Source organism: Aspergillus pseudonomiae (assembly GCF_009193645.1).
Source record: "Aspergillus pseudonomiae strain CBS 119388 unplaced genomic scaffold BDV37scaffold_20, whole genome shotgun sequence".
Classification (NCBI taxonomy): Eukaryota; Fungi; Ascomycota; class Eurotiomycetes; order Eurotiales; family Aspergillaceae; genus Aspergillus; species Aspergillus pseudonomiae.
This window is the reverse complement of record NW_022476012.1, coordinates 69231-93052: the sequence shown is the minus strand read 5'-3', so window position 1 is coordinate 93052 and position 23822 is coordinate 69231. Positions and strand designations below refer to the sequence as shown.

Below are 23822 nucleotides of genomic sequence, written 5' to 3'. Positions count from 1 at the left end.
CACCTCACCCAATACTAAATAGTCAAACCCTAAGCCGATTCGTATGCGTCCTGCCCTTTCGATGTCGGCACAGGCCATCAAAGTGATCTTGTCTAGTGCAGAACAGTGACCTACTACGGCTGGAAGATATAGCAAAGCGAATGAAAGTGCTAGGGTATCGAGACAGTGGCTGGAGGTCACAATGTACGGAGTACAGGAAAGATATATATATCATGTCGGCCGGCATCGTTTGGAATTCAAATAACACAGAAATTGGTCGTTTATCCTTCTACTACCCAATCAAATAATCCAAAACAAGGATTAAAACGCGATAATAATTCCAGATAGAGAATAAAACTGAAAATCGAAAAAGAAAAAGACAAATGCTCACGAACTCAGTACTATAGCGACTTGGGCCATGTCTCGTGTTTTCCGCGTCAGGGTTAAATTTATCGCCGATAAGGAACGTCGACTGATAAGATCGAATCAACTCTCGATCCCTATGTGATGCCATAACATGCCTTGATTAAAGATGCGATTTCGCACTCAACTCGCTAACGCTGCAACATTTTCAAGTAAGTGCTGTCTGCCCTTTTTCTTGGTCCCCTTGGATTCTCCTTTCTTCCTGTAAACCAACGTTGCCTGTTGGCGCTCCCGCCAAGTCTCAATGGATGCTTCAACCTAATCTAATGCCCAGCAATCCACTAAGCACTAACACCTATCTATAGAGTTGACAGCATCCCTCTCATCGCTGGGTAAAGTATGCTGGATGCGACTGGAAGATGGAACCGTTCGATTTACCATCATCCCTGATCAAGGCACCCAAGTCTGGGCGCAGTTACCCGTGGTATGTAACCCAGTGTCATCCGAGCGAAGAAGGTCCTATCTAAACAAATCGTACCAGGAAGCCATCTTCGATGAAACCAATTATATCCTGGAATCCAACTCCGGGGTCATCAACCTCGAAGTCCCCGTCGGGGCTCTCCACCGTGCCCTTCGCTCCGCCGTAGCGGCGACGTCAGCCCAACTGCGTCTGACCAAAAAAGGCAACGTCCCTCTCTTGGCTCTCACCATCCACGCATCATCCTGGACCACCGGGTCCAACGCACTAGGCATCGCTGAATCGGACCATGCAGCCATGACCGGCCCGGCTCTCGGGGGGGAGGATGCTGGTCGCGCAGGTCAGGCAACCAGTGCGTCCCGACCAGCAGCCGGTTCTGGGCCCCGAGAACGCGAGACGGTCATTACGCAGGAAATTCCTGTAAAAGTCCTCCATGAATCTGCCATCGAGGGGCTCCATGAACCGCGATGTCGTGACCCCGATGTGCACATCATCTTGCCGAGTTTGTTCCAGTTGAAGAGTATCTCCGAGCGGTTTACTAAGCTGGCGGCGGATTCCAAGGGTTCCTCGGGTTCTGCGGTCGTGTCTGCTATTTCGCCTAAACTGGAACTATCGGCTAACATGCATGGATCGCTGAAGTTGGCGATCGCTACGGATGCCTTGCGTATTTCGAGTGTTTGGACGGATCTGGTGAACCCGTCGCTGGACCCGGGGCAGCTCACTCAGACGGAAATTGAGCAGCTGCCTAGTGAGCGGATGAGAGCTCTACACGATGATGATGAGGCTGGTTGGGCGAAAGTGAGAATCGACGGGAAGGATTGGGGAAGGGTGCTGAGTGTTGGGCGATTGAGTCCTAAGGTCGTTGCATGTAAGTTGAGAACGTCGTTTACAACAGTGATTGGAGCACCTTGCTGATTCTGTTGACTTGCGTACAGGCTTTATCCACGAGACAGCGTTGATACTCTACGTTTACTTGCCGGGGAGCTGGAACGGAGAAGATTCTTGTTTGACGGTGAGTTTTTCAAGTCGACATAGTGAGGTTCAGACTGACAGGGACAGTATTATATCAATTCCTACGCGGCCTGAATAGAATTACTGGGCTCGGATTCTGCATGTATTACAGTCTCTGCATGCAAAGGTACGCGCAATAGAAGCGCACATAACGTTGAGCGTCCGAAGGTTGAAATTATTATAATACCATTAAAATGTTCAAATAATAAACGTTCATGTTCCGTGAAACTCGAAGCAGCAGAAAGCGTTCGGTTCGAGACCTCCACATCACTCAATGCCAAGATCTCAGATGGATAGAAGTGTAAGCAAAGCAATCATCAAGGGGAATAAGGGGAAGCAATAAGCATTGCATAAGGTGCATATGCAAATATTTATTGTACACGGGAATATATTGGTCATGCAAAGGGGTCGAGAAGAAGAATGTGCTCCTCATTGAGGCAATGCACTATGCAAGACTTTTGTGCAGGCGGATAGAAGAATTCTATAGCACACGCAAGCCGTATGCGCTTCACGATGTGCAAAGAGTAACGTGGGGCCGGGAATTAGGAAAATCGTAAGACATGATCACACAAAAGAAAAAAAAAATAAAAAGACCCCGCATCTAGTAGGCTGGCTAGCCTACTTCGCCATCACATCGACATATCGGCCTTTCTTCCGCCCTTTAGCAGGGGCGCCCTTGCGTGCCTGTGGTGCCCCAAGAAGGTCATCTATGGAGCTGGCATGGCTCAGCGATGTTGCAGGGCGGGGCGGGGGCAAAGAGGAGCCCATTGGTGGCGTGGGCATGGCTGCACCAGTAGAGGCTGACCGAGCAGTGCCTAGCATAGGTGGGGGGGCAGCAAGCGAGGGTGGTGCTGGGCTGCTGGATAGTGACGGGGGAGCACCTGCAGACGACGGAGGCCTACTATCAGGTCCCAAGCCCAGGCTTGCTGCAGGCGGTGCAGTGCTACCACTGGCACTTCTGCTAGGAGGAGCCGACGCTTTGGGTGGTGGCGGTGTGCCACGTGATACACTGGCGCTGTTCGGGTCTTTCTTGTTGACCCATTTCTTCAACTCCTTGTCATAATAAAAAGAGTTTTCCTCGCCAAGTTTGGCACGGATAGGCCCCCCCGAGTTGTTGTGGTTGTTGTCGTTCTCTTTCTTTGCTCCTCCAAACCAACCGCCAAACCATGATTTCTTCGCTGCAGCGGGGGGTCTATTGGCTGTGCACAGAAAAATCAATAATATGTCCAAGTATGAACATCTAAGGACAGAACTTACCATCAGCTTCCGCAGCTTTTCTGAAGGCCTCATCGGCTTCGCGGTCTTTGCGTGCCTTCTCAGCCTTCTGAATAGCGGCTGCACGCGCCGCAAGGTCATCGTCATCATCATCGTCCATGAAGGACTTCTTCTTTTTTAGGACATCCTGATGAGTGGGCTCTTCCGCGGTGTCCAATGTAGGAGCTGCGCTAATTTCGACGGAAGGTGGTTCATAGCCACTACCGGCACCGGGCGGAAAGTAGCCGGCCACGCCAGATGCAGGTGCTGTCGCCAAACTTTGATCCAGAGGTTCGCCAAAGGACTCATTAACTGGGGGTTGGTAGGGCGAGATATTCACAGGGGATCCTTGCATTGGGGCAGGTTCGACAGGGTAGGGCTGAGAGGCTGAATCTTCCACAACAGGCGCCAGGGGCATATACGACGCTTGAGGGGGGGTAGATTGATAGCCCGCGGCAGATGGAGACCCGTAAAGTGAGCCACCTGGATACGCGCTGCTTTCAACAGGTGTCGATGGTTCTTGGGAGCCTCGTCGTTGCCCAAACGGGAACCCGAACGACGATGATCTCTGGGAATCAAGAGATGATCTTCCACGATATTGTTCAGGGGAGGAGTTGGGGATGTACTGGTTGCCCGGTTGATATCGTGAAGGGCCGCTGCCTGGCGCTGACTGGGCTGCAGGCAAGGAGTAGGGCCCAAAGTCCGACACGGATGGCGACCGACTGACGGTTGGAGTGCCGGAAAACTTAGCAAACGGCCCAATATCTCCGTCTCCAGCTTTTCCGGAACCTGTTGAGGCGGCGTCACTATCTTCACCAGCAACGAAACTGTTGAACTTGGCCCACATCGAACCAGAAACCTTCTCCATGCTTGGTCTAGAGATCCAAGAAGACCCACTGTCATTGGTCGTTTGTCTCAAGCGCGCCGAGAGCTCGTCTACTCCGAAAAGCAGGTGTTGGTTGTGATAGCCAGATGGCTTTGTAGTTGCCTTTAGAGCTGCTGTAATGGCATCGGCGTACTGCAAAGCTTCCGATTTGCGACCATTCTCTGCCAGAGAACAAGCATGAATGAGTTTGAACGCCAACAAATGGGGTAATGTAGACGTAGGAGATCCCGCTAAGACTGAAACTGCATATTCATATGCTTCAGTAAGCAAGATCGCATCATCATCCTGCAACACGTTCATGGGTAGATGTTGGTGGTCGGCTCCCAAGAGAACTATACTCGTTTGAGGGTCATCTGCACCGCCAAATACCGCGGCGCGTGAAAACATAAAACAAATATGAGCAGCTTCCGTCCGACCGTATGATGAGAGCAGTCGACCGAGGGCCAACAGGGCCTTGTGGTCTTCGGGACTGCGGTTGCTCAAGACTAGCCCTAACGTATCCCTCCAGCTATCCAGACCTTCAAGGGCATTTTTAGACGGCCCTTGTCCACCAACTTTACTGACCATCTGGAATCCCGCTCTTGCTGACGGGGGGACAAGCTCATCAACGCTTTCATCAACATTTCCGGCGAAAATTTCATAGAGTGCGGCAAGGGATTCCGAGTTACCAGTCGTAGATTTGACTTCACGCCTGACAAATTCTTGAACGACTTGCTTCCAGACAGACCTATCGAGGGTTGAGGCGATTATCATAGCATGACCCCATAGACGATTGTCCACCGCATCCCATACGGCTTTCTCCCGGTTGCCCACAAGAAGGCTATTGCGAATGCTCTCTATTGACTGGCTGTCAGTAGCATCCGACTGGGAAGGGGCGTTCAGTGGCGGCAAAGCATTGAAGGCTGGGGGGTTGACTCCGGAAGTCGGCTCCGACTCTGAACTTTGCAGGTGAGGGAATATAATGTAGCGTAACGACTTTTCTATTTCAGCCGACCCTTCCAAGACACCATCGTGTTCTACCAATGCTCGAACAATCTTCCACAGTAATATTTTCTCGTCATGCCGTTTCGAAGACTCAGGGTGTAATTGGGCTGCTTCAGAGATGCCTTCATTCTCGAATGCCACGATCTTACTCGAGAGCCAGGCAACTAGGTCCTTCTTCTTAGACTTGTTTTTAAGTGGACCGGGATGTTGCACAATGCCTTCAGTGATAGGCACCCAATCGTTGACTGGGAGTATTTTCACTTCTCCTGGGGTAGACTTGATTTTTGGCGCGGCTTGACCAGCAGCATATCGAGGCACATGCTTTGGGAAACATGACGTTATAGAGCCGCCAAATCCAAACTTGACAATTGGGGCGCCTTTCCATCGCTCGAGTGGATCCAATTCCTGTCCATCATTGGGTGGGATGAACTCAAGTTGTTGTGACAGAACACGGTGATGGAGAGAAACATGAGATGGGGCGTAGGGGTTGGCAGACTTCGTGGGGGAAGCAGGAGCATGAACCGAAGCAGGCCGCTGGAAAGGATCCGAGGGTACAGACAATCCTGGAGCCGATGCCTGTTGGCTAGGGGATTGAGTTTGTGACCTGCGAGGCTGAACAAATTGAGCGTCACCAGGAGGAGGCACAACCGCCGGTGGAGGACTGGCCATAGGAGCAACACGCTTTGAAAATTCATTTATATACGACGGAGGAGCATACGAAGTCCTCGGAGGTGAGGTGGGCTGAAGAGCCGCCGACACGTTTTCAGGAACCGCCGTCGCAACAGCTGAATCTACAGCGCCAACGGGAGCTGTGATCGAGTTAGAAACTTCCTGCTCATCCGGTTGCGGCCGCATACCGTTGGGAGCATAGCTAGATGCTGGTTCTGGAACAGATCTGATAGCAAGACCCTCTGGCGGATGGTATGAGACTTTTTCATGATGAGCCAACGGACTTGATGTACGTGGTTGGAAGGGCAAAACAGCCCCCTGGCTAGAGACGCTGGATGGCTGAGAAGCATAGCGGGTACGAGGTGGTGCCGGGGCAGCGGACTGGGGTGGTGCCGGGGAATACCTGGGTGCCAATGGAGGTTTGGTCCCAGGTTGTACAGTAGGTGGTTTAGGCGAGTATCGTGACGCTGCGTTAGGCGCTGCCGGGGCACCTGGAGCACCGGGGCCCAATAGATTTGCATACGGATCTAAGCGTTCTGGTTGCTGCATCTGAGGTTGAGAACCGACACTAGCACTGTCCTGCGGAGGAGATGAGAGGCTAGCATATGGGTTCGCTGGGGGCGGAGGCGGCGGCGGCTGCGAGTGCGATGGTGGGGACGTCACTATATTAGCAGTAGGCGTATAACGTCCCGAGCTCGCGGGCCGGGATCTTGGCCGAGGGGGCGGCAAAGGAAGTTCTTCATAGAAGTTCTTAGGTGTGGTGACAGGTGGAGCTGGAACTGACGTTGCCGCCGGAGGTGGAGTAGGTACCCCTGACGCATTGGGGGGAGGCCCTGGGATACTGCTACTCCGAGGTGGTGGTGGTGGCATGCTACCAGGATGCGCGACAACCGGTTTGTGGGCGACCACGGGTTTGCGAGGACGAGTAAGATCATCTGGCAGGTCGTAGGGTGACTTGTAGCCTTGTTTAGAGCGTTCTGCGAAGCTCTCTGCTCTCTTTGCGGTCGGCCGCGGCTGGGGTGGGGTTGCAAAATAGTCTTGCATTGGAGCGACACTTGATTGAGGAGCAATGCCTGGGATCCCTTGTAGTAAATCCGATGTGGATGGCTGATGTGGCGTGTAACTGGTGGGTTGCGCCTGGGGTCGCGCTGAGCTCTGCGGAGTACCGAAGGGACTGCTCAGGGTTGCCTGGGTCGTCTCGTAGACACTCCCATTCAGATCCTGAGGAAGTGACTCTTGACGATTGTTCGAGCCCTCGTCAATCTCATCCTCCAAAAGCAAATCGTCATCGTCATCAAGCGCTGCTTGCCACCTAGCAGCCAAGTCATCTTCTGAACCCTTCTCAGGTTGGTCATTGGACAGTTCAGCCTGCCACTTTGCAGCCAAATCATCGTCAGAAAGATCCTCCTTGGCCTGGTTCTCTGATGCAGCCGCCGCTAGGATATTGTCAAATTCCTGAGCTGTTGGGGATGCGGCGCTGACCGGAGAGTCGGGGGAAGCGTCAAGCGAGCCGATGACTTGTGTGGTACTCTTGCGAGTAATATGGGGGGATGGTTCTGCTTCTTCTGGTACAGATCCCTGAACCTCATTAAAGAATGCTCCACCTTCATCGTCACCATCATTCTCAAACAGTTTATCGATCTGACTCTCTTCCTTCACAGAAGGCTGGGCTGGTGACTCAACAGTATGATCTAGCAACGGAACACCCTCCTCATATCTAGATTCTGTTTCAGGTGGAATATAAATTGGCTTGGTTTGGGTTTTCAGCTGGCTGAAAAAGTCGTCCCCGGCATCACCATTTGTAGGGCTTCCCCAAAACTCTTGGTTATCGTCATTCACAAATTCGTTGGTAGTCAGATGGTCACCTTTATCAACCTGCTCATTGAACCAAGAAGCTGCGTCGTTATCCTCGCGATGCTCTGTAGTGTTATGTTCTTCTAAAAAGGATTCGTCCATAACGTTGTCAGGCGCCGTGGTATCGTGAGACCCGTTCGCGTCGCCCCCAAACGCAGGCGCGCTTTCCTCAGAAGTCTCGATAACACGAGGCTCATCGGACATTGTTTGCAGCAACCCTTGCTGATTACCTGGGATATCTTCCTGCGCGGAATCCTCTGCAGTGTTCTCCTGACCAGTCTCGGGAGTCAAGACTTGCTCAGCATGCGGCGGAGTATCTAAGTCCATTACGGCCGGGGCGACTGTAGGCTGCACGTCAACAGAAGCATCGGTATCTTGGGATGAAGAGCTGCTATGAAACTCGTTCTCTTGTATAAATGCCTGGGGAGAGTTGAGCTCGGCGGCAGATTCTGTTGTGGAATCTTTCGTTTCCTGTGTTAGGTCGTCCGAGATAGGTGCATTCGAAGGTACACCATCCTCCGATCTGAGAGCCGGATGCCAGGCGGCCGATACCTCATTATGAGCCATGTTTGCTGGATATGAGATCTAACTCGGCGGTAAAATGTTAGCTTAAAATAGATCGCATGACACGTTTCCACAGGCTCACCCTGGCAGGGCCGACGACGCAAAATGGCAACGGCGTAGAATTATTTAATTAGTAAAACATGAAATAAGAAATGTACACAGCTTGCGTTGAAGGGAACTAATTCATCACAAGAAATTAAAAGAAATAAGGACTCATGGCCGCATATCCAGGAAGAACAATAATCACGACTTTGGGAATCCAACAGCTGATTCCGTTACGGACTTCCGGATTCTGTCTTATTACTCCAAGTACTAGTTAACTATTATTGACCTATCGGACCCTTGGGACGCGCCCGTCACCCGGGGCGGGCGATTAATGTTCCAGGCGGAAGGGCCACCTATTCTGTTGTAGGGTCACGTGGATGCATGGCAGTGCAGCGCTGTGAAGCAGAAAAGCGGGACCGGCGTACTGTCAACCGAACGTTTGACAGTGTAAATCTTCTTTGAAACTGATGCAGCCAATTCGTCGTTCCTAATGGCTCAAAGGGAAAGACTAAAACCATAGTCATCCTTCTTACGAACTAACCAGCTAGTGAGGCCTAGGGAAAATGGAAGGGAAAACAGGGGAAAATGGCTAAGCGGTATCCAGGGCGGTAGAAATACTGTTCTGCCAGACAGTACCATCCTAATTGCCAACCTGATTAGTTAGGTATAGTCCATACAGTGGATAATTGAATTGATGGGCCATTAACTTAACTCCCAATACGAATGCAATTTTTATGCACTGTAAGCATTTATCCAGTACTAGCCACAATTACAACTCCCGAGGAATAATTACTATGCTCTGACGAAAATCAATCTACGCAAGACAGTGGTCCTAGGTATAATCTTATAATTACACCTATGACATCGCTGTTTCACAACACACCCCATTTATTGATGCGCCACAATTAGTACACGTCTCCTGCGACTATCCAATCATGTGATTGGACGCCTCCACTACTGCGCTTCCTGACTAAGGTATTAACATCTCCATACTCTAGGCCACCATCACTCGAGATTACGAACGCCCTTGCTCTTGACAATAACAGACACAAATATAACTCCTGTACCTCTTCATTTCGTTTCTGCGCCCCATCCGATAACCATACCGCCGATATTTTGCGCGACCAAACCCCGAATATCTCCCTACCGCATCAACAATGCTCCTGCTGAAAAGTCTTGGATGCAACTCGACGTGACATGATATCATTTGCTAGTGCAGGAGCTTGAGGACTGCTCCCCTGGATGTGGGGACTTACACCGCATTTGTCTGTGATCTGTTCATCATGCCTTCATCATCCGATTATTTAAACCCCAACGCCCGAGCCAGCATCGCTGGTGATTCTGGTTCGGACGACGACCTTGACTTGGAGGAGCTTGATCCAACCACGGCAACAATTCATTCCCCACGCTCAACAGACGAACCAAGGAGACCAAGGGACCATGGACCAGGGATTGCGCTGAGGAATTTGCGCCTGGGCGTAAGAGATCGAGTGTGGGGCCGGAGTCACTCCGGGACGTACAGGGGATCGGAGGACATGGATCGTTTGCTCGAAGATCGAGACGACGACGGCCTGCGAAGGTCCCACGCGAGCTCTCGCAATTATACTGATGACAATGCGCCCCTACTGGAGGAAGGTCGACATGAGTCCGGCCGCTCGTATCCGGATAACGAGGGGGGGCCGCATAGGGGTCGTCGATTCCGATTTCCGGGTGCTAAAATAGCAAGTTTGTTCTCAGGCTCTTCGGCGTCAACTGAGAGTGAAACTGCGATAGCAAAGCCTCCCCGCGATGTTTTTGTAGGACAGGTACAAAGGTCCAAATACCCGCCGAATATCGTTTCGAATGCAAAATATACTCCATGGAGTTTCTTGCCCCGTACATTGTACAACGAATTCTCGTTCTTTTTCAACATCTATTTCCTCCTTGTCGCACTTTCACAAATTATTCCTGTGCTTCGGATAGGCTATATGTCCTCTTACATTGCGCCATTGGCGTTCGTCGTTTCCATATCTCTTGGAAAAGAAGCTTTGGATGATATCGGTCGACGGCGAAGGGACGCAGAGGCGAATGCAGAGGAGTTTTCCGTTCTAGCATTTGACAAGCCTCTTGGGAGGCAGGCGGCTTCTGCGTCTGGCGATGTTAACTCCGAGATTGCAAATTCCCTGCAAGTTACTAAGAAATCTCGGGACCTGAAAGTTGGTGATGTCTTGAAAATCCGAAAGAACCAACGCCTTCCTGCCGATGTTGTGATCTTAAAAAGCGTTTCGAATGACACGGCTCACCAGGACACCGTGACAGAGCCATCCACAGATCTTATACAGGCGGACCAAAGTTCAGCACCGCCTACGGCAGAGCCTAGCTCGAGTACCGCAGCAGAAACTACGAACGCATCGTCGGCTAGCGATACGTTCATACGCACAGATCAGCTGGACGGTGAAACAGACTGGAAACTACGCCTGCCATCAGTACTATCGCAAACCCTTCCACTTATGGACCTTTCTCGGTTGAAAGTTACTGCAAGCGCACCAGATAAAAGTGTAAATGAATTTGTTGGCACTATTGAGTTAGGGCCTCCTGTCGGATTTTACGACCCCCATGTTGATAAGACAGATGATGATTCTGGTAACGAAGGATTTCAATCCAAATCTGCTCCGCTGACGATCGATAACACGGCCTGGGCCAATACTGTCCTTGCCTCAAATACGATAACATATGCCGTCATTATCTATACTGGTTCACAGACACGAGCGGCACTTTCAACGTCCCCATCTCGCTCCAAAGTAGGGCTGTTAGAGTATGAAATTAACAACTTGACCAAAATTCTATGCGCTTTGACCCTCACCCTGTCCATTATCTTGGTTGCCTTGGAAGGATTCCAGCCAACTAATGATAAAGAGTGGTATGTTGCGATCATGATTTATCTCATCCTCTTCTCTACGATTATCCCCATGAGCTTGCGTGTCAATTTGGATATGGCCAAATCGGTGTACGGTCGTTTCATCGAGCGGGACAAGGATATACCAGATACTGTTGTAAGAACAAGCACTATACCAGAGGATCTTGGTAGAATTGAGTACCTGTTGTCGGACAAGACGGGAACTTTGACCCAGAACGGTGAGTCTCTCTCCCTTCTTTGGATGATGTGCTGGTCAGCTGACTTTGGCAGAAATGGAGTTGAAGAAGATCCATGTTGGAACCGTGTCATATGCAAACGACGCTATGGAAGAGGTGGCCTCATATGTCAGACAAAGCTTTTCTGGTAGCACATTGACTACTCCTTCGACACCGTTTGGAACCCAAACAGGACTTGGAGCAGCTCCTCGCACGAGGAGAGAAATAGGTTCGCGTGTCAGGGATGTTATACTCGCTCTTGCTTTGTGCCACAATGTGACGCCGACAACAGATGAAGAAGACGGTGTGAAAGTAACAAACTACCAGGCCTCTTCGCCGGATGAAATTGCAATTGTCCGGTACACCGAGGAGGTTGGGCTCAAACTGGCCTACCGTGACCGCCAGACGATAGTTCTCGAATCTACACACACCCGAGGCGTCGTTGTACGTGTTCGCATCCTTGAGATATTTCCTTTCACCTCGGATAGCAAACGTATGGGCATTATCGTGCAATTTGAAACAGATGGTGGAATATTAGAATCCCCCAAACAAGGACCCGAGATCTGGTTTTATCAAAAAGGCGCAGACACGGTCATGACCTCGATCGTTGCAGCAAACGATTGGCTTGATGAGGAAACTGCTAACATGGCTCGCGAGGGTCTACGTACTCTGGTTGTGGGAAGGAAACGGCTTTCCTTGCAGCAGTACCAGGAATTCGATTCGAAGTTTAAGCAAGCGTCGCTTGCTCTCCAAGGGCGGGACATCGGTATGGCCAAGGTCATCAGCGAGTACCTGGAACGAGACCTGGAACTCCTTGGAGTGACTGGGGTCGAAGACCGTTTGCAAAGAGACGTTAAGCCATCACTAGAACTTCTCCGCAACGCTGGAATCAAAATCTGGATGTTGACGGGGGACAAGGTGGAGACAGCACGCTGTGTGGCTATTTCTGCAAAATTAGTTGCCAGAGGACAGTACATCCATACTGTCGCAAAAGTCAAAGACAAATCGGCTGCCCAGGAAATTTTGGATTTTCTGCGTAATAAAACGGACTGTTGCCTGCTTATTGATGGCGAATCTCTCTCTCTTATGCTTGGTCAATTCCGGTCAGCGTTCATCTCAGTTGCAGTCTTGTTGCCCGCTGTTGTTGCGTGTCGATGTTCCCCAACTCAGAAAGCTGAGGTTGCGGACTTGATCCGTCAATATACCAAAAAGCGAGTCTGTTGCATAGGAGATGGTGGCAACGATGTGTCCATGATTCAGTCGGCTGATGTTGGAATTGGCATCGTCGGTAAAGAAGGACGCCAGGCTTCCCTTGCAGCAGATTTCAGCATTACGCAGTTCCACCATATCACCAAGCTCATGGTCTGGCACGGACGCAACTCCTACAAACGGTCTGCCAAACTAGCACAGTTTATCATGCATCGCGGTCTTATCATCAGCGCCTGCCAGACCATGTACAGCATTGCCAGCCACTTTGATCCCAAGGGTCTCTTTATCAACTGGCTCATGGTCGGCTATGCTACCGTTTACACCAACGCCCCCGTTTTCTCCCTGGTCCTTGATCGTGACGTGGATGAGCACCTCGCCAACCTCTACCCCGAACTGTACAAAGAACTCAAGTCCGGCCGCAGTCTAAGTTATCGCTCTTTCTTCACCTGGGTCCTGATCTCCGTATACCAAGGGGCCGTAATCCAAGGCCTCTCCCAGATCCTCCTAGACACAATCACAGGACCCCGACTCATCAGCGTATCATTCACTGCCCTGGTTATCAACGAACTTCTAATGGTCGCCATCGCCATAACTACCTGGCACCCTGTAATGATCTTCTGCCTCCTAGGCACAGCCCTCCTGTACGCTGCCAGCGTCCCCTTCCTCGGCGAATACTTCGACCTGCAGTTCGTGATCACTGTGGATTGGGTCTGGCGTGTCGTCGCCGTTGTCGCCGTGGCCATCATCCCCGTCTGGGCTGGAAAGTTGATTCAACGATCCTGGCATCCTCCAAGCTACCGAAAAGTGAGGGGCTAACTTAATCATATCAGCCTCTCACCTCCCTTCCTCACTTCATTCTGTTTCCTACTTACCACCACCTGTTACTTCTCTTCTCGCATGTGATAAGAATATTTCATCGGTTGAAAGGTGTTTGGAGCGAGCGCTTTTTTACTTCCAGTATTTTGTTGTAACAAGCATATCTTTTGATATTGCCTCTAAGGCACTGTCATGGTAGATATATAACATCTTGGAATTCAGGTGATTTCCCTTCTTTTCTCAAAACCGGCAGGCTCTCTCCCCTTGGTGCTTTATCGTATAATACAAAGTTAGCATTGGTCTCGAGCGTTCAACTGTCACCTGTTTTTTTCAGTGTGAAAAAGATGAGCTAACATGAGAAGTTCATTTGAGTACTCTGTACATTGTGCTAAGAACAGTTCTTTGGTAGACGATGCCACCCTATCTAAACACGGAAAAATATCTAAATACGATAATCTGTAAACTATGTAGGGTATAGAGTTGTTTACCGAAACGCCACCTGAAAGTTAAAACCCCCGCTTGTATACTGCGTGAGATTGGAAAAAGTATCATCATAAGATTTCATAGCACCTTGGTGCTCCATTTGAGAGAATGGGTGATTTAGTACATATAGATTAATAGCCAACAAGGTCAATGTTTGCTGCAGATAGTAACTCCCCGGACATGCAAACATAGACATGATGCATACAGATCATAACACAGCATTGCTCATCACCTCTGCTTCTGAATCGTTGAAGAAGAGAGATATCCCCGGGGGCGTCTATCACAGCCCCAAGCAGATTAAGATAAGAACGGGTCTCTTGGTGAGACTAAGGGCTGAACACTTTCTTGAACCGGAAATGGGAGAGATCCCGGATGACCTGCGCAGTGCTCTTCATATTCTCCTTGACGATGTATGACGTGGGTTTAGAGAACAACTCATCGATCTCTTCCAGAGATTTGTTCTTTGTTTCCGGCATGAAGATGACCTGGTAGACCCAGCCGATTGCGGCGATGCCACCGTAGAAACCCAGAGTGAGACCGATACGGGTCATAGATTTCATCATGGCGGTGAAGTTGTAAGTGACGATAAACGAGCAGAGGAACAGATTGGCGTCGGCAGTAGTCATACCATAACTACGAAGGTAGGTGGGGAACACCTCAGATGGGATAACCCATGTCAGACAAGCGTATGAGCCAAAGAAACCCATGTAGAGGATGATTCCGGTGAGGTAGACACCCTGGGCGGCCACTGGGTTCCGTTCGGGATTAATTTGATAGCCCACGCCAACCAAAACAAGACCGATAAAGAAGCACGGCAGCATGGTATTGGCCCAGTAACGCCGTCCGAATTTCTCCATGTACATGACCGCGGGGATCGTGCCGATCAGCAAAGAACCACCCCCCACTAGCGACATGAAGACACTGTTCCGTTTATCGAAACCAATATTCTCCATAAGAGTGCCCATGTAGTACATTACGGCGTTCACACCCGTTAGCTGGCCGAGGACAATCATGATGTTGGCGTAGACCATGGCGCGACGAGCACGAGGATTAGTAAAGAAGTCCATCCAGGCGTACTTCTTGGTGTGCTGCTGCTCCTCGTTCTCTGACTCCACCGACTGGCGCATACCTAGGAACTCGCTCTTGGCATCTATATCCTCGAAGCCACGGATCTTTTTCCAAACGCCATATGCTTCCACCGGCTTGTTCTTGTGCATCAAGAAACGAGGACTTTCGGGCAAGAACAGCATCCCGGCGAAAAGAATGGTTGAGAAGACCAGGGACGAGCCAAGAATATAGCGCCAGTTGCCCTTGACGTCAAGGAAGATGGCAGCAACTGCATAACCAAGGACCTCGCCCAAGGCAATGTTTAGCTGGTACAGCGAGACCAGGTTACCACGGATCCGTGATGGGACTGTAATAGTTAGCGGATGGAGCCCGACTGCGGCGAGAACAAGGCAGATGTTTGGTTACATACCACATTCAGCAACATAAACCGGAACGGTACCACCCTCCAGACCGACACCCATACCCAGAATGAAACGACCCGCAAACATCATGCCAAAGTTGACCGCGCCGGCCTCCAAGGCAGCACCAATGGTGTAGAGGATGCATGATACGATAATAGCCATACGACGGCCCAAGTACTCGTTGGCCGGAGAAAGGATTAGCGCACCTCCCACGGCACCCAGTGGCATACCGGCATTAACCAAGCTGGCGTGCGAGTCAGACAAGTGCAGGTCATCAGGCATGTAGAGGTTGGCACCACTGATCAAGGACTGATCCAGGCCGGAGAGTAAACCTCCCAAGGAGGCAAATGCGACTAAGATATAAGTGAAGTAGGCCGGGTTCGACAGGGAGACCTCGAAGCGTGACTTCTTCAATTCCCGCAACTGGTTCTCCAGTTGTTGGAGCTCCATATCCATGGCAGCCTCGTCAAAGGCAGCAGTGCCCTTGGGGTCCTGGAGGACATCATCCATCTCCACGGCCGTGGCATCCTTGTGGTCATCATGGGAGGCCTCAACATCCTTTAGAGACCCCATGATGGAGGCTGATATCGTTGGAAATACTAGGGGTGGGTATGAACTTATAATACAAGGGGGGTGTTGATGGTATAGCCAACCGATAGACCAACAAGTGTCTCTCAGGTACTAGGGGAGATGGAAAGGAATCATTTAGCAACTACGGAAGAAAAGAAGAAAGGGAAGGAAAAGGAAAAGCGAGAAGGTCAGGCAGCCGAGACAGCACGGGACTTATAAGGCCATTGTCAGGCACGTTACCCCAAAGAACTCTACAGGCTTTTGTCGCACCGAACGGCACCTGACTGTGGGGGCAGCAGAATCAATGCAAAATATCTTGGGGTAGATTACTCGATGACTAGATGACTTGATTATGAGATTGATCATTGGTAGCCAACGAGACAGTGGAGACGTCATGGCCCTGAGTTAAAAAAGGAAAAACATTTGTTTCTTTTTCTTTCTCGGGTTGAATAAGGAATGTGTACCGTCAAGACAAGAGGGACCGTGAGTAAGGAGACCTGGAGACGGAATGTTGTTGGGTGAAAACTCCGGAATCACTCCGCATGGAGACCATCGGGAAGGGGAGAAAATAGAGGAGAGCGCCGATCCCCACACGGCAAATAAACCTTCCCCGTGGAGGGCAAAACCTACGACAATTCAAGAAGCCGAGTCCGGCAACGGTAGAATTTCGGGGACTCTCCGGGTTTATTCAAGTAAAGTGTCGAACATGTATCCAATGGAAGAAGGTCAATTGAGGGATTTATGGAGCGCCATCGGAGAGAAAATCAGAGGGAGAAAACGCCCAGCACGAGGAAACCTTCCATCTGCCCACCCGAGCCTCTCATTCGCCCGTTCCTCGTTTAAGATTCCGCCAGGAAAGGCTTAGTTGCATCGAACCATTCGTCCCAACCCTGGAAAACGTGGGGGGTCTCCATTTCTCGTGAGGTAACAAGTGTGGTATTTACTTTGCTCTGCTCCGAATCTGGTAGGAGTAAAATTGTTATTATCCACCTATTGTCGTTCTTGTTACATACTAGTACTCACTACATAGGTGGTGGCTGTTCGTTCTTCCGCCCTATACAATCACATGATATCAATCACATTGGCTAAAAAGTCAAAGCACTCTCTAGCCTGTCTCTAGTACTCCACGCTGTACATGTATCAGTAGCACACCAAATTACATTAATTAGTCGAGAAGCAATGAACAGAGAAATAATAAAGAAAAAAAAGTGAGGTCCTCTGGACAACACAGACACTAACCAGCAGTACCTGCCTTCTCGGTGGGGTATCCATCCTCTGCGTCAGATCACTTCTTCCTGGTTTCCCCGGTAAAGCCAACTTCTAGAGAACCGCTAGGAAAATTTTTGTTTCGGAGGGCTCCATTTTTTTGGCTAATTTTTTTTAAAAAGATTTTTTTTTTTTTTCATCGCATCCTTCCCCCAACCGGTTTTCGTACGCTAGGATCCGATCCGCCATAGTATGGTGAAGCTGGCCGACCGTTCGGGTTCTGTCCGGGACTAGGCGACCGGCCTCCATGTAATCTAGCCCGAAGCCTTTCTTGTGCCGAAGCTGCCCGTTCCAGAGGTTGAGTGCCGGACAGCGATTGATATGATCCAGCTCGCTGGCTGGGCAATGGTCGCGCTCCGCCCGGGTGCAGAGAGGGCGGGGTAGGCGACTGACTGGGCGGTGTTGCGATAGACCCCGGGGGCGCACTGCTCGTGGGTGCCAACGGCGCACCCATGCTACCAGCAGCCCGTCCTCGCCGCAAGCTAGCCGTCTGAGAGGTGGGAGGTTGTGCCGACCCCGAATCACCCCACAGATCACCTAATCCACCACCACTACCACGTCCATACGTCGCGGTTGCAGGAGCCGAACCATGAGCGCCGGACTGGATTTGAGTCGTCGCAATGGTCCGAGCCGGCGCAGGTGTTGGGGCTTTAGGGTTGGGGGGCAGCCAACCGGGAAACGGGCGGCCTTTCTCGCTATAATAGGCGCGTAGAACGTTGGAGATGTGAGAGCAGTCCTCGTGGTCCGGGTCGTCCGCCTCGTCGCCTAGAGTGATCGCCCGGCGAAGGGACGTCAGGCGGGTGCCGAGATTCGAGATCGCCGATGAGGACGTGAGGGAAGAGAAATAGGAAGACATTGTGTTGTGCGTCGTTGTTCAGGAGTGACACCGAACGTTCGTATAGTGGCGGGGTGTTCGATGGCGGCAAGGTTGATGCGGTGTGGACCGAACCGAATGCGACAACACTGGAATGCTCGACGAAAGAATCGAAGCTGGCGGTTACGGCAATGCGGGTTACAATGACAATGGATACGATATCTCAACTAACAGCCGCCCAAGTAGGAGACAGAAAGTGTCTGCCACATTCTTTGCCAGGAGGTTAATTTGGCTTCATTAAGTCATTACACTTGGCGCTCCACTCGCTTGTTTCATCCCGGCACGTGACACCTATCTTCCAGGAGAACGGAGTATATCTACCATGGGTCACTATCAGTTACCAACACTTTATCCCCAGGGTCTTGAGAGTCTGTTAAAAAAAAAATAAGAGTAAAAATCATATTAAATCCGCAGGACCAGGAAGGTGTTTGTAAACTATGCAGAGACTGGGTATGACGCCCGATCGTAGCAGATGTGACTTCAGAGACAACAACCAGACAACGCCGTGCAAAATACAACAGACCAGAGTACTTTTTTGTTTTAGTCGGTATTTTCCAATATTGAAGAAAGGCCCCCGTCTTATGCGAAGAGATTCTCCTTGCCAACGCCCTCGGTTTCGTACTCAATCTCGATCCGAGGACCCTTCTTCCGGGGTTTAGCCTGGGGAGCAGGACGCTTCCTCTTAAAGCCAGGCGCGGGCTTCTTCTTCTCATCTTCGCTGTGCTCGCTAGAATCCTCTTCGTCGCTGTCCTCGTCGCTGTCCTCGTCCTCGTCATCATAGTCATCACTGGAGTCTCCCGAGTCCGCACCCAGCCAATCTTCAATATCTTCCAGATCCTCTTCCTCATCAAGGTCGCTAACGTACTCAACCTCACCAACACCTTCCTCCTCCTCATCTTCCAACTCTCCATCATCAAGATCCTCATCACGCTCACCCTCACCCGCGCGCTCCAGGCCGCGAAGAACCTTCTTCCAGATACCCTCCTCCACATTCAGCGGCGCTTCACCGTAAGCACCACTGCGCAATCTCTCAATAAGCTCTCTCTCAATCGCCCGCTCAACCTTGGCTGCCGATTCAGCCTTGCGCTCACGAGTTTCCTCTCTCCGCCGAATCTTAGGCGCCATCTTCGGCACAATCCTCTCCCCCAGTCTCTCCTCCTCTTTAGCCAGCTTCTTCATGCGAATAGCCACCTGCGTCAGTCTCGTAAGACGCTGCTTGCACTTGTGCACCAGGTACTTGGGCCAGTAGATTAGTCGCTCGTCAAGTTGCTCCAGCGCCTTTGCGTAGTTCGACGACAGCTTTATCCGTTCCCACCATTTGCTGGGCATATGTGCGCGTTCCACGGTCTTCATGTAGAGGTACATCACGCCAGTTTCGGGATCCGACCGCACTGTGGCATAGCGGGAGTTGGCCAGCGGGCAAGACTGACGGTTGCAGAGACCGCTGACATTGTATTCGTTTCGGCAGAAATTTTGGCCTTTGGTTGTTCTGGAGGTGGAAGTGTTAGTTAAATAATGTATTTTTTTTTTTTACTTGGAAATTCCTTTATCATTTGTTTACTCCTTCGCATTGGCTTGTTGTGTCTCTTTTATCTTTTCTTTTTTTTTTTCGGTGGGAGATATGCAAGTATTTTCATCGCGAACTTACTTCAGTTTATAGGAACAGAATTGCTGGTTGATAACCTGCCAAACAATCTCGTCCGACGACATCTTGACTAGAGCCGGCCAGGAATCTCAAAATAATGGCCTAAACCGTTGTGGTTGGGAGAAGAAGTATCTTTGCTATGCGGCTAGACTTTGCGAGAACGATTAATTCTGCCGCAAAAAAAAGTTGCCGCAGTGGTCGTCACGTGAGAATTTCTTATCGATAAGACTCGCCAGGAATGGCAACCGATTGCAAAACATCATCTACAACTGGTTAATCTCGCTACTATTAGTAGATTGTGCTTGGTGCGATATAACTGAGAGCCAGATGATCATATCTATTGGGGTATATGTACTTCACTCATGATTGTCATTATACTTTAAGATGATAAAGCAACATATTCTCTCGATGCAAAAACCGCCTCACCACCCCTCCATTTGCAATGGGCCTCCGTCCCATTCAGTTCCCTCTGGTAATTGCCCACCAGCAGCAGCCATCTCGGCTTCCTCGCTGGTGCCATTGAGCATTTCCTCGCCTGCAAGTCCCCAGCCCATTGATTCGAGCTCTCGCACAAAGAAATCGCGCTCCTCTTCCATGAGTGATGCGCCCTCCTCACCGCCCATCACGTCTTTATACCGCCGCAGGTGCCACCAGTGTGTCAGGCCACGGAGTGCTTGTTCGAGAGGCAAGGCTTCTTCCACTTCCGCATCGATATCTGATCCCGCCAGCCAGTCATCTCGCAGCTCCGGACGGCAGTAGAGGTAGATGGCGGTAATAACACGCATGTTGCTTTGGCGCCATTTGCGGCCACAGTAAGGGACCTGTGATTTGAATAGCTTGAGGGTGTAGAACCGTAGATACGGATCCGGTATTTTCAGCCCTTTCCGAAGGATAGTACTAGACTTATATTGCACCAGCAACAGACATCGGTGGGCTTTGTCACGGGTAATCTTCTGCATGATATGCAAGTAATTGATAGCAGAAAAGAAATTGCGGAATGAAAACACCTTGATCGGCTCTTTAGGGGGAGGTGCAGTAGGGTATCCCAGCTCATCCACCTCAGGACGAGGGAGATCATGTCCGTTTAAGAACTCTTCAAAGTCGTCCTCCGGGGATTGTACTCGTATGGAAGAGTTTCCTGGATCCACGTCTGGTCGATGCCGAGCAATTGGGGGAGGAGCCGCCTCATCCCCGCTTGATTCCTCGTCCGAATGCGATGGTACTGGCGGTTGATCCGACTGAAGAAGACAGAAATGGAAGAAGCTTATTCTTGTTAGTAATTTTGGCCGGCGGGTGAAAATTGGAAGGGTGCGTACCCCAGCTCCTTGCGGTCAAACTTCTGTGCCACGGCTTGATCAATGTCTTGGTGGGCAAACATCTTCAATATTAACGGCAGGTAATTGGAATCGAGTAACAACTGCGTCATATATTCAAATTTCAATATGTCTAGGCTCGGTCAGCAACGATATCATCCGATCTGCACTAGGGTTATTAGCTTACGAGATCTTTTAAACCACTTTATCAGAAGTAATAGAGATCCTGAAATGGCTTTTCCAGTAATCTCCCGAAGCCTAATGTTGTCAAGTTCCTCAATAGCAGCCTCGGAGTTCAAATCCTCGGAAATAGACGCTGGCCCGGGCCCGGATCCATTAACGCCGTAACCATCGCTAGGCACATGTTAACTTAATGCTCAGTACGAAGACCAGAGATAGGGCCCATACCTCATTCCTTGGCCGCCTTGAGTCTGGTTCACCATAGCACTGACGTTCGTCAGGATTATCTTCAAGAATACGATAGTGATGGACTGCAAATGCACCAGTGCTTGTGTCTAGAAAACTTGTCAGGCCATGTGTTTTTCGAAATACGGAGAAAACCCACATAGAAAGACTCCACGGCATCCAAGCGCCGTTGGATATCTTCGTCATCGGTTTCCTTGATGAGAGACCTCCCTGGAGTGTCCTTCTCTCCTTGCTTCAAGTCTAAGTCTTGGAAGTCCTCGAGAAGTTCGTCGGGAATATTCTTATCAGACGCGGTCCCGTTATCATCTAGATACCAGCCGCGGTCATATTTCATGAACCGTTCACGTTCTTCCCAAAGTTGTCGCATCGCTCTAGTCATTTTGACGTGTGTCGAGAAAAGTTTGCCGGCCTCGATGATTGAGGCTGGTACGTCACTTCCCTCCCACCTCTTGCCTACGAGCACGTCTTGGAGCTCGGTTGTGCCTTTGCCACCAATGTCGTTGCTAGAAACATCTAGAGGGGGGTACATGAAAGGAAAGTTTTGGTTCGTCTGATAGTTTTGCTTCTTCCCCGCTTTACCCCCCGGGCCAATTGGTGATGGAGGAGGGGAAGGCGCAGGTGTTGCTATGTGGACCGACTGATGAAGGATTGAACCGTTACCACCTGCAACAGATGGGCCGACCCCAGAGAAGAGGCCATTAGATGAAGCTCCTCTACTGGGATGCTGGGGAAGAGGAGGGAGAATAGAATTGTTCTCCAGTTCCAGAGGAACTACAGGTGGTGGCGGGTTGTAGGCCGGGTATTTAGAAGTAATTTCTTGCCGAAATATGTGATAATCGAGAGGCGATGCAGTCAGAAAAGGCGTCCTGCGAGACGTATCATCCTCCCTTTCTTTAAATGTTGGTTCCAACTCTTCCTTGGCTCTTTTCAACTCGTCACTGCCGCCAAAGAATAGGAGCAAAGACTTCCAAAACAAGAGTATTATTCTCGTAAGTGGAATGTTAGCAGAGTCATCCCATCGTAGGCGTGCGATAACCTCAACCAGGAATACCAATAGATTCGGTTTCAAGCCAATCAGGGCATCTCTTAACGGTGTGTGCCGTGGATCTCGGGCCTCTTGTTTCCTACCAACCTCCACGATCATGTAAAAAGCCGTAAGGACCAAATTTGCCTCACGCTCCATGGCAGCGAGAGATGCTGGGTTCGTACCCTCGGGCCCAGCGCCAGCAGATTCACTACTATAAGAGGCACGATTTCTTTCAAAAACGCGGCATAAACACTCGTGCAACGGCGCCAGGCCTGAGCTTTCAAGAACCATGTTGGCACCATTCTCGATCCAACTGATTTGTAATGACTTAAATTTCGGGACCTCTGCGGCTTCCTTGTCAGACGGATCTTCAGGATAATCATCTACAGTTCTCCCGGCAGTGGTACCCCATACGCCAGTCACAATATAACAAACGACTTCCAGGGCTTCAAGGCGCACCGAGACCTCGCGCTCCCGTATGCCATTTACCACCTGAGCCATGAATGCCATTCGCTGATCATCAGTAGTATCTACCCATGAAAGCTGCGAGGACTCAGCATTATGGGACTCAAGGAAAGAAGTCCACTGCTTCTCGAACGACGATTTCATGCCCACTAGCATAGCTCTGTCAAACTCGCTGTACTGGAACCATTCTTCGATCTCTTCCGCAAATGGCTGAGAATCAGCATACTCAAATGCATACGCAGGTTGCTCGACCCTCGGCATCTCCTGCACGAATTGCCTGAGTTGTGCAAGACTTAGTGAGTCCGTGGACCTTTCTAAGTTCTGTTGCACTGGAGCCGGTGGTGGAGGCTGTAGAGGCGGCGGCGGAGCTGCAGCATCACGACGCAACTCCGGTCGCCGGTGAGGTTTTCCAGCCTCACCTGGGGCAGATGGTGTGCTTCCTGAGACTCGCTCCTGCCGTAGGCCCTCGGCGACTTCTTCCATCAGCTGATCGTCTGGGACAGGGGAGATATCTGTCCCTGTTTGGTCGACCTCATCCGCTTTGACAATGTGGTGTTCTGACATTGCCGTATCGGCAGACTCTGCTGTATCATCCATCTTTTGGGCTCTGGGAGCTTATCTCCCGCTTCTTTTAACAACTAAATGTAAAATGTGCAAGAATATCAGGGGTATCTGTTCTTGACAAAACAAAGAGAAAGGAGAGGGTAAATATGTGTTGAGGTTATAATTTGCTAATAGTAGACCTGGGTGCAGAATAGACAAGGCCTGGCATGTTAATCAGTGAAGTTAATGAGACATGATGGAGTCTCTTGGCGGCGTTGGCGAGTTCCCGCAACATGTTTCGATAAACGACGGCCAACGCGACAGAAATCCGAGACAATTGCCTATCTGCGGGCGAGACCGATCACGTGCGAGGCACCGCGGAGGTATATCAAGGAACCAGGATCAATGGTTTTTTGGAGTTGTAGCGTTCTATTGTCATTTGCTATTTTTCTATAACGTACCTTTAATTGACTTTACGAAGTGTCCTTCGTTATGCATGTAGCAGTAGTGTGTTCCTA

At 50.4% G+C, this 23822-nt stretch overlaps 7 protein-coding genes across 7 annotated transcripts; 2 read left to right on the top strand and 5 right to left on the bottom strand.

Moving 5' to 3' along the window:
* Nucleotides 1-267: 267 nt before the first annotated feature.
* Nucleotides 268-2223, top strand: BDV37DRAFT_83384 (checkpoint protein HUS1 family protein). The gene is made up of 5 exons (XM_032091308.1): nucleotides 268-554; nucleotides 708-826; nucleotides 884-1688; nucleotides 1756-1832; nucleotides 1880-2223. Exons 1-5 carry the CDS (start codon nucleotides 512-514, stop codon nucleotides 1904-1906), a joined length of 1071 nt encoding a protein of 356 aa, XP_031943158.1. The 5' UTR covers nucleotides 268-511; the 3' UTR covers nucleotides 1907-2223.
* sec16 (COPII coat assembly protein SEC16) lies at nucleotides 2093-8306 on the bottom strand. The gene is made up of 3 exons (XM_032091309.1): nucleotides 8125-8306; nucleotides 3089-8063; nucleotides 2093-3030 (listed from the first exon to the last, which is right to left on the bottom strand). Exons 2-3 carry the CDS (start codon nucleotides 8043-8045, stop codon nucleotides 2450-2452), a joined length of 5538 nt encoding a protein of 1845 aa, XP_031943157.1. The 5' UTR covers nucleotides 8046-8063; nucleotides 8125-8306; the 3' UTR covers nucleotides 2093-2449.
* Nucleotides 8307-8991: 685 nt separating this feature from the next.
* BDV37DRAFT_83355 (aminophospholipid-translocating P4-type ATPase NEO1) lies at nucleotides 8992-13628 on the top strand. The gene is made up of 2 exons (XM_032091307.1): nucleotides 8992-11201; nucleotides 11254-13628. The coding sequence occupies exons 1-2, from the start codon at nucleotides 9371-9373 to the stop codon at nucleotides 13221-13223; spliced, it is 3801 nt and encodes a 1266-aa protein (XP_031943156.1). The 5' UTR covers nucleotides 8992-9370; the 3' UTR covers nucleotides 13224-13628.
* Nucleotides 13629-14032: 404 nt separating this feature from the next.
* Nucleotides 14033-15748, bottom strand: BDV37DRAFT_270320 (putative MFS sugar transporter; the record flags this gene model as incomplete). The annotated part of the gene is made up of 2 exons (XM_032084535.1): nucleotides 14033-15147; nucleotides 15184-15748. The coding sequence occupies 2 exons, from the start codon at nucleotides 15746-15748 to the stop codon at nucleotides 14033-14035; spliced, it is 1680 nt and encodes a 559-aa protein (XP_031943155.1).
* Nucleotides 15749-16938: 1190 nt separating this feature from the next.
* BDV37DRAFT_83335 (uncharacterized protein) lies at nucleotides 16939-18165 on the bottom strand. The gene has a single exon (XM_032091306.1). It carries the CDS (start codon nucleotides 17865-17867, stop codon nucleotides 17148-17150), a length of 720 nt encoding a protein of 239 aa, XP_031943154.1. The 5' UTR covers nucleotides 17868-18165; the 3' UTR covers nucleotides 16939-17147.
* BDV37DRAFT_83334 (ribosome biosynthesis protein MAK16) lies at nucleotides 18166-19680 on the bottom strand. The gene is made up of 2 exons (XM_032091305.1): nucleotides 19534-19680; nucleotides 18166-19374 (listed from the first exon to the last, which is right to left on the bottom strand). The coding sequence occupies exons 1-2, from the start codon at nucleotides 19593-19595 to the stop codon at nucleotides 18465-18467; spliced, it is 972 nt and encodes a 323-aa protein (XP_031943153.1). The 5' UTR covers nucleotides 19596-19680; the 3' UTR covers nucleotides 18166-18464.
* A 55-nt stretch (nucleotides 19681-19735) lies between these two features.
* On the bottom strand, nucleotides 19736-23593 carry BDV37DRAFT_244139 (FAR11/STRIP family protein). The gene is made up of 5 exons (XM_032081501.1): nucleotides 21409-23593; nucleotides 21252-21358; nucleotides 21031-21197; nucleotides 20847-20976; nucleotides 19736-20793 (listed from the first exon to the last, which is right to left on the bottom strand). The coding sequence occupies exons 1-5, from the start codon at nucleotides 23356-23358 to the stop codon at nucleotides 19953-19955; spliced, it is 3195 nt and encodes a 1064-aa protein (XP_031943152.1). The 5' UTR covers nucleotides 23359-23593; the 3' UTR covers nucleotides 19736-19952.
* Between the last annotated feature and the right edge of the window lie 229 nt (nucleotides 23594-23822).

Coding starts and splice junctions, on each gene's coding strand:
- BDV37DRAFT_83384 (XM_032091308.1), top strand. CDS start 512: ATGCGATTTCGCACTCAACTCGCTAACGCTGCAACATTTTCAA. Junction 827..883: donor TCTGGGCGCAGTTACCCGTG/GTATGTAACCCA, acceptor AAATCGTACCAG/GAAGCCATCTTCGATGAAAC. Junction 1,689..1,755: donor GAGTCCTAAGGTCGTTGCAT/GTAAGTTGAGAA, acceptor ACTTGCGTACAG/GCTTTATCCACGAGACAGCG.
- sec16 (XM_032091309.1), bottom strand. CDS start 8,045: ATGGCTCATAATGAGGTATCGGCCGCCTGGCATCCGGCTCTCAGATCG. Junction 3,031..3,088: donor AAAAGCTGCGGAAGCTGATG/GTAAGTTCTGTC, acceptor TTCTGTGCACAG/CCAATAGACCCCCCGCTGCA.
- BDV37DRAFT_83355 (XM_032091307.1), top strand. CDS start 9,371: ATGCCTTCATCATCCGATTATTTAAACCCCAACGCCCGAGCCAGCATC. Junction 11,202..11,253: donor GGGAACTTTGACCCAGAACG/GTGAGTCTCTCT, acceptor TGACTTTGGCAG/AAATGGAGTTGAAGAAGATC.
- BDV37DRAFT_83335 (XM_032091306.1), bottom strand. CDS start 17,867: ATGTCTTCCTATTTCTCTTCCCTCACGTCCTCATCGGCGATCTCGAAT.
- BDV37DRAFT_83334 (XM_032091305.1), bottom strand. CDS start 19,595: ATGTCGTCGGACGAGATTGTTTGGCAGGTTATCAACCAGCAATTCTGT. Junction 19,375..19,533: donor TTCTGTTCCTATAAACTGAA/GTAAGTTCGCGA, acceptor TTCCACCTCCAG/AACAACCAAAGGCCAAAATT.
- BDV37DRAFT_244139 (XM_032081501.1), bottom strand. CDS start 23,358: ATGGATGATACAGCAGAGTCTGCCGATACGGCAATGTCAGAACACCAC. Junction 21,359..21,408: donor ATGCCGTGGAGTCTTTCTAT/GTGGGTTTTCTC, acceptor CAAGTTTTCTAG/ACACAAGCACTGGTGCATTT. Junction 21,198..21,251: donor CAAGGCGGCCAAGGAATGAG/GTATGGGCCCTA, acceptor ACATGTGCCTAG/CGATGGTTACGGCGTTAATG.